This window comes from Euleptes europaea, chromosome 21, assembly GCF_029931775.1.
Source record: "Euleptes europaea isolate rEulEur1 chromosome 21, rEulEur1.hap1, whole genome shotgun sequence".
In the NCBI taxonomy this organism is placed as follows: Eukaryota; Metazoa; Chordata; class Lepidosauria; order Squamata; family Sphaerodactylidae; genus Euleptes; species Euleptes europaea.
Window position 1 is genome coordinate 19,232,404 of NC_079332.1, and position 8,101 is coordinate 19,240,504.

At 58.7% G+C, this 8,101-nt stretch overlaps 1 protein-coding gene across 1 annotated transcript; it reads right to left on the reverse strand.

Annotated features, from left to right (window-relative positions):
- Nucleotides 1-2,703: 2,703 nt before the first annotated feature.
- Nucleotides 2,704-8,101, reverse strand: HMOX2 (heme oxygenase 2). The gene is made up of 5 exons (XM_056866232.1): nucleotides 7,638-8,101; nucleotides 6,035-6,155; nucleotides 3,745-4,236; nucleotides 2,921-3,041; nucleotides 2,704-2,832 (listed from the first exon to the last, which is right to left on the reverse strand). Exons 1-5 carry the CDS (start codon nucleotides 8,099-8,101, stop codon nucleotides 2,705-2,707), a joined length of 1,326 nt encoding a protein of 441 aa, XP_056722210.1. The 3' UTR covers nucleotide 2,704.

Here is an 8,101-nt window from a genome sequence, read left to right on the forward strand (position 1 = left end):
GTGGCCCCTCGGCCCCTTCCTTCTCTTCCTCGCGCTGCCGGTTTGACTCTCCCGCCCCACTGAACGCTTCCTTGTTCGCCTTTCCCTTCTCCCTCCACCGTAGAGAGCTTCTGGGAACTCTGGAGCCAGCCGGTCATCTGGTGGACGGGACCCGAGATCGGACAGGGGAGGTGACGGAAGGGTGGCTGGCCTGGTGGTCTTGTCTTGCGCGGCTCTCTTGTCCCCCCCCCCCCCCCAAGGAGGTTGTGGGGGAGAGACTCTTTACCTCAAGCACTTCGCTGTTTGGAATGCCCCTTTGCCCTGCGGCTGATGGGGAGGGGGCCAAGCCTACTCCTGGAGGCTGCACGGCCTCCCCGCCCAGCATCTCCCAGCCTTCACTTCTCCCACTCAGTTTGCGCTTGAAAAGAGGGTCGTTCCCCCTCCAGGAGAGGGCGCTGGAGAGCCCTGGTTGCTCCATTGTGTTCAGAACAACCAGCTTTCCTGCACACCGTTAGGAGAAGCAACCTGAAAGGAGACATTCGGGAGGGGGGTGAATCCTGGCCTTGTGCTAGGTTCAGTATGCACTTTGTGGTTTTAGTTCTGAGTGGATCCGGGATCTTCTGTTGTTGTTCCACCCCCGGGGAATATGCAGTGTCCTGCGCCTCTTGTGGGAGGCAGGAGCCAAGGGAAGTCTCTTGAGCCCTTGGGGGCTGGGGCCCCTGTTCCCTGCAAGCATCCGTCCTGCGGCCCCGTTCCTGTGCCAGCTTGCCACTGTGGAGGGCCTCTGAGGTTCCTCCTTCCCGGCCTGGTTTCTGCTACTTCTCTGTTGGTCCTGGGGTTGGGGGGGCTGAGCCACCTCCCACTCTGCCCCATCCCACGCGTGTAGATAGCTTGGCCAGCCTGCGTAGGAATGTGCTTGCCTGTCGGTCTGGTTTTTGTTCTTATAACTGTGACTTAACAGAAATGTGAAACCCGTGTCAGCCCCCCCCCCCCCCCGGTTTTGCACTAATTCCTTTGGGAAAGCCCCACAAATCTTTGCATGGATGTGCAATATAGGTAGGTTGGCGTGGGTAGAGAAAGCCCCTGGCCAGGGCTGTCGTGGCGTGGGCACCTGCTCCTTAGCCCGCGCCCACCCCCTTCTGCTCCAAAAGTTTGGGGTGGGTGGGGGCTTGTGCTTTGAGCCTCTGCCTGCGCAAAAGTCACCGGAGGGCCTTTTCCATGTTTGTATATAAATAAAAGACAGACACCCCCCCCACAACTTGTGTGTGTGCTCGGCTGATTTCCACCAGGGAGAAGAGGAAGGCTGGTTGGCACCCGTGTTGCTTGGCTAGGCCTAGACAGAAGACTGAGCGATCCTTCTGACCAGAGGGGGGGCGGGGAGGGGTTGGAGAGCTGCTGGAAGCCCCCTGCGTTTCGGAGCTCTTTGGGAAATCCCAGGAGCATCATGGCTCAATATGCCCCTTCAGTCCTTGCATCCGTTCTTCCAGTGTGTCTCTCACCACCACGACCTCTTCCACCAGGGTCTGCAGAGGGTGTCCCCCCAACACCCCCCTTACCACCTCCTCAGCTTCCCTGGAAGCATTTCTAAGGCCGGAAGTGCAAGACAGTTGCAGGGGCCAAGTGCCAAAAGGAGAGCCATGACACTAGCTTGCCGTGGGGAGGGGGAGCCATTTCTAATCCAGGCACGGGGAGAAGGGGCATCCCTGTTGAAATCCTACCCAGGGAGAGCATCTTTTTTCCAGAGGGAAATTCTGGGCCAGGGAAAGCAGGAAGTTGGGGGGGGGGCTGCAGAGTGGGAGAGGAGCTCCACAGCCACGGGGGGGGGGAGCCCATGGCCTTGTGCTGAGGTGGGGGAGCTGTTTGGCCGGTCTGCTGTGACCCAGCGTGCTGCCCTGACAATGCCCACCGGTTACCATCAGCTGCAGGGAGTGGAAGCTTCTGCCAGCCCCAGTCTAGCCCCTTCCCTGGGGCGAGCAAGTTCTGACTCCAGGCCACTTTGCTCAGGGCACAGGGCTGGTTCGCCAAGCCCCAGCAGCGGCCTTGGGGTAATTTTGCTCCAACCGGGCCTGGCCATGCAAAACCCTCATCGTCCGCCCACCCACAGCGTCTTCAGAGACGGACGCTGCGGTTTTCCTGGCATGTGGGCTGCCCGGGGCAACAGCGAACCAGGTGCCAATGACCGCCTGGGCATCTGGTGTTCTCCCTCCTCCCACCCCAGTCAGAAAACAATTTTGAAGACAGCAAATAATAAGTTTATTGAGGCAGAGGCCCCGTCCCAATCCATAAGTTACATGACAACTAAGCAGTTAGTTTCTCTCTTCTATGTACACGCAAGTCACTCTCGCCCCGATCTCGGGGCCAGGACCCTTCTGTGCCTGGAATTCCGCAGCCACGCAGGACAGCCAAGGGGGAGGCACAAGCCGGGGATGGGGGCTGCCCCCCTTGCGCGCCCCCCAGCAGACAGCTGGGGAAAACCAAACCCCGCCTCTACACGAGGCAAAATAAAGAGGATGAGGAGGAGCTTCCACAATCCTAAGTGCAACAGCCCGGGGGGAGACCCTGGTCACCAGCTCCCCAAGGGGTCCCTTCCTTCCTCAGACGCAAGAGTCAGGGGCTTGTTTGTTGTGCATGGGATTTTAATTGTTCCTTAACTGTGTGGGAAGAAGGCGCAGTCCTGCCAAGCCAGCGCAGGTGTCCTCTTCTTCCACAGCTGCTGCAGGGCGCCTCACATCATGTACCAGGCGGCCACCCCCGCCACAACGGCCAGGCAGGCAGCCAGAGCCAGCTGGACGGGGGGCTGCTTCAGCAGGGCCAGGGCGAGACCGAAGGGGCAGCCGGAGCCCTCGCTGCCAGCTGCGAGAGGGAGAGAAAAGGGAACGTGCCATTAGCCCCAGGACGGGGCGCGAGTGAGCGAGGAAAGGGGCGGAAAGGGGAAGCTCACCGAGCTTGGCGGCATAGTAGGGGCATTTGCGCAGGTCTCCCCTCCCATCGTGCAGGGGGAGGCCGCCGTCCTGGACTTCTTCCGTGAGCAGGGCCCCAATCTTGTCCAGCTCGTCGAAAACCTGCAGAAAAATTCAAGAACGTGAGCCTGGGGGCCCCTTTTGTTCTCCCGCCCTCTCGTGACCTTCCTTCTTTCTCGGCTTCCAGCCCAGATGAGCTCCTGCTGCCAGCAGCTGCCAAGTCGTCTGGGGGAGCCAGGCAAGTATATTGGGGGGGGGGAATGCTGCTGCAAGAGTACTCTGAAACCACCGACCATCAGCTGTGCAGCAGCTCTTTTTAAAGAATAAGAATTTTTAAAGAATTCCTAAATGGATTAGAAACTTGCAGGTGAGACAACCGTGGCTGCCTTGGCCGTGGCTGCCGGGTGACCTTTGTGCACAGCACCGGGTGCCTTGGGAGGAAGCCAAGGAGGGTGGACCCGTTTCTCCCCCGGAGCGAGGCGGGAACTTCTCGGCCTCAGGATTTCTGTCCCGGTTCGCAACCTGCCTGGCACCACTGTGGACAGTGAGGAAAGCGGGGGAGAAACGCTGTCATCAACACCCCCACTTGCAATGGCTGAAGGGCCCGGCTGCCACAATGGGACACCATCAAGCTGAAACTCCTGCGAGGGAATGCTGGTCCCACCCTGAACACACAACAACCCCTCTTGCCTCCACAAATACCCAGGAGCTGAAGCAGCACCACCCTGCAACAGCGGCAGGGACTTCATTGCAGCTGGAGGAGTGTGCACACCCTCCAGCTGCCACTGGCCGCCCCGCTCCGTACCTGCATGTTGAACTCGAAGGCCTTGTTGGCCTCCTGGACGATCCGCTCTTTGGTCCCCTCGTCCAAGTCCAGGGCGTTCAGCCGCGCCCGGTAGAACTGCTTGAACTGCTGGGGGTTGGGGATGTTCTCAAAGACATAGAACTGGACCCCCTCGCCGGTGCCGGGCAGCTTCAGCGCCCGCTGGGCCACCTTCTTCAGCACCTGCCCCCCGGAGAGGTCCCCCATGTAGCGGGTGTAGGCGTGGGCTGCCAGCAGCTCCGGCTCATTCTGCCCGACGTGCCGGATCCGGTCCACGTAGCGCTGAGCTGCCTCCGAGCACTGGATCTTCCCCGGCCAGCCGTCCCCGTAGAAATACTCCAGGTCTTTCTCCAGAGCCTCCTTCCGGTGAAGCTCGAGTGGGAAATACAGGGGCGCAAAGGCCGGGTGGTCCTTGTTGCGCTCCATTTCTTCCTCCAGAGCGGAGTAGGTGTAGAACAGAGCCACTGTCCCCAGCTGCGACCAAGCAGAAGTACCGTCAGGGGCTCCATATAAACCCTGGCCCCGTCCTACCACGGGCTCCTCCCGGCAGAAACATCCTCCAGGGGACACAACCCCAGCCAGCAACGAAGGAGAAGGCCTTGACATGGAAGGCCACCAGACGGTTTGGTCCTCATCCCCCTACTTGGCCTGCCTCCCCCCAATCAGACTCTTTTGCTTGGGGCACATGCCCTTCCACCCCCTGCCAGTCCGGAGGCTGCTTCAAGGTGCCCTGTGGGGAATTCGGCAGGAGGGAGAGGAGTTGGAGGCGGGGGGGCTGTCACTGGCTCAGCGGGTTGTCAACTGGCTGCCGCAGAGGGCAAGTCAGTCTGGGTTTCTGTCTTAATGCCCGGCTAGCCCTTCCCTGGACCCCGCCACTCTCCAGTGCCCCACAAATTCCACCAACGGAACAGGGGCACCTTGCCCCAGTGGTGGAGGCCGAGCCCCCTGCCGGAGAGGAGAGCTGGACAGGGGTGGCCCACCACCCACCCTGACGCCAGGATCAGAAGCCAGGCACGGCTGTGTCCAGAACCCACCCACTGAACAAATCCTCTTTAAAAGAACAGGAAAGTTAAACAGGAAATATTGTCGAAGGCTCTCACGGTCAGAGTTCATTGGTTCTTGTAGGTTATCCAGGCTGTGTAACCGTGGTCTTGGTATTTTCTTTCTTGACGTTTCGCCAGCAGCAGTCAGGAAAGAAAATACCAAGACCACGGTTACACAGTCCGGATAACCTACAAGAACCATTAAACAGGAAACTCAGGTAGAGTGGACGGGTAGGTAGGATGCTTAGAGATTTTGTTTTGTTTTATGTCATTCAGAGCCCGCTCTTCTCACTAAGACTCAACGGCAGATTACAAAATACAGAAAGCAATTCAATCAGATGGCTTAAGGTCCCTGACAGACAGGGCAAACAGCTCCAGGACTAACAAAATTAGCAAACGGTGCATGCCGAACAGCTAGATTTGAGTCCAGTACGACCTTCGAGACCAACAGGAGCTTCAGGGCCTGAGCTTCCGAGAGTCAAAGCTCCCTTCACCAGATACAAGCAGGAATGTAATTGATTAGAGCAGAGGGGAAACACATCTGTGGTGAGATAAGAATACTCTGTCCCTATTCAACCCTGGGGGGGTCCACTGGTCTGAATTTGTGAATTAATAGTGCGAGCTGAAGCGCTCTCTAATGCCCAACATACCATAAACAAGGCCGAGACTGGACTACAAGAAGCTACAAGATGTATCCAATAAATATGGCAATAGGGCTACAGTCCTGTTTCCACTATAAAAGCACACCCCTGGATTGTCCCACTGTGTGGCAGTTTGGATTCCTTTACATGTGTCCTCCTCCTTAACGTTTGTTTTGCATGTCAAGGGAATGGCAGGCATAGATTTATGGGACTGAAGGGCTTCTCAATGAGGTTTTACAGAAAGGGGAAATTGCGGAGGTGAAGAATTGCCAGTAGTTGCAAACACAATTTCAGGCCAGCGCACAAACACAATCACACCCGGTGTATGTTTATTACTTATTGAGAGACCTTGAGTACACCACTTTCTAATAAAGGCTTCACCAGCGTTTGGGGTGCAGGAACTTCATGGGTCATTAACCTTGCAATTAGCTCTTATGTTCAGATGTCTATTTTAAGCCAAGCAAATAGCTAATAGTGGCTCAGCTCTTATTCCACATTAGCACACTTTAATGATAAAAGGTTGCCAACCTGAGCAACAGGCTATATTCCCACATACCCAGAGGACCAGGAAAACAGAGCAGGACTCACCTTGAAAAGCTCCCTCTTGATTTTCCCTTTCAGGAAGTCTTTGACAAACTGAGTGTTCTCTGCCTGGTCGTGCGACTCCTTGGTCCCTTCCTTCAGCAGCTCTGACAGGTCTGTGGGGTTACTGGGAGAGAGAGGAATACGAGCTATGAGAGAGCTGGTATCGAGGGGGCACAGAGGAGAAGCCGTCTGATTCGGCCTGTTTGTGCTTCTGGCCTACTGGACAAAAGGCTCCACGACTCAAGGGTGCCTCTGTTCCTTCGGCAGCTGCGGTGCTGTCCAGAGGGACTCTTCCTGGCCATTGTCAAGGGTAATATACACAGCTGTGCGCACGCACACTTTCAACAGCATGACTATGCACACCAACTTTGTCAGCTACTCAGTATTTGGTTTTCTGTGCCAATGGGTTTCCCAAGAATTAGGGTAATCCAAAATGAACTAATAGCAGTTCCACCAAGATTCAGCCAGAACACCCAAAACTGCCAGAGGTGCGTATGCCGGATTGCAGGCTCTGCGGTTCTAAATTCTGTGTGACTATTTTCTTGCAGAACAGGTATTAGTTTCCAGGCAGAGTTTAAGGAGAGGGGGGTGGATTTGTCATGCTTTTGGTTTCTCCAACAGCACTAACTTCTGGCCCTGCCAGACGCTCCCAAAGAGGACCCATGAGTGGGCCCTGCCAAGATGGAAGGCACTCCATGGCAACTCTCCCCGCCCCCCAATCCAAACTCAGGCTAAAAACACCCCATCAAGAACACCTCGGCTTGACCTCCAACCGCTTTTCCAGCTCTGCCTGTTGGGTTCTGGAGCTGCTCCAGCCTTGAGGGCAACATGCTGGGGTGGCCGGAGGCCTTGATGAGGAGAGGTGCGGAAGCTGCCCCGTGGGTAAGCCCCAGGATATGGACTCTGAGAGAGCAACGCAGGCAAAGGAATCCGGCATGTGAAGGATGCTGAGGAGGAACAGGCAACTACTCTTGGCCCAAGCGGGCAGGGCCAGAAACTGCCCTGGGGCCAATTAAGCCTCCTTGCTACTTAAGGAGCCCAAGGAGGCGGCCCCACATCCCGAAGGGATGCCTGTTCCAGAAGGGACCCAACAGCACCGGCAGGACGTCTCTTCAGAGCCCCGGAAGGGCTCCAGGCCTGCCTTCCAAGAAGATCAGGAGCCCTGCAGCCCGTAAGAGGCGGCTGAGCGCTCCGGACCTCAGAGCCCCGTCCACCTTCCCTGGCCACGGAGCTCTCTCAGGGGCCCTCCAGCGGGCAAAGGCATGGGCCGGGTTCCCGTATAGGAGCCCTCCACTCCCAAACAACCTCCTTGGGGTGGGGCTTGTTGTGCCTGCCCATACTTCAGGGCCAGGGTGAGAATCCTGCCTTGGGGGAGACCCAGTCCCTGAACGAGCGGCAGCCCCCTCCAGGCCCTGCTTCCTCCACAGCAGAGCAGTCACGCCTGCCTGGCAAGGAGGGCCGTTTCGAAAGGTGGCCCCCTCCAGCCTGTTTGGGGCGCCAGAGATGCCTGCGGGGGGCTGGGGCTGGGGGTCGAGTCTGCGCCCCCTCCCCAGCCAGCCCCGCCCCACCCCCCCACCCAGGAAAAGCACGGGGGAGGGTGGCTCACCTGACGCCGCCCTCCTCCTCCAGGTCCTCGTAGGAGAGGCTCTCCGGCTCGCCCGGACCCTCGGCGGCCTCCGACGGCATCGTCCTCCGGCTCTGCTCCCGCCGACGCCTCGCCCAGCCCAGTCCAGCCCCGGCCTTCCTGCCTGCCTCCTGCCCCGGGCACAACGAGGGCGGGTCAGGCAGAGCCCGGCGGGACCCTCCCTCTCGCCCCCCTTTCCCTCCCTCCGGGGGTCTCCCCTCTCGCCGCCGCCGCCGGGGAATCCCGCTGACGCTCCAAGCCGCGCGCATCCCCCAGCCGGCCAAGAGGCCCACCTCGCAAGGCAGGACGGGCAAGGGCGGCCGGGGGGGGGGCGAGGGGAGGAGGCCCGGGCAGCCAAGGCGGGAGGACCCCAGCCCCGCGGGGGCCCGCACGTGCGCGGCCGGGAACAATGGGGGCCTCGGGAGAGGGGGTCCAGACCTGCCCAT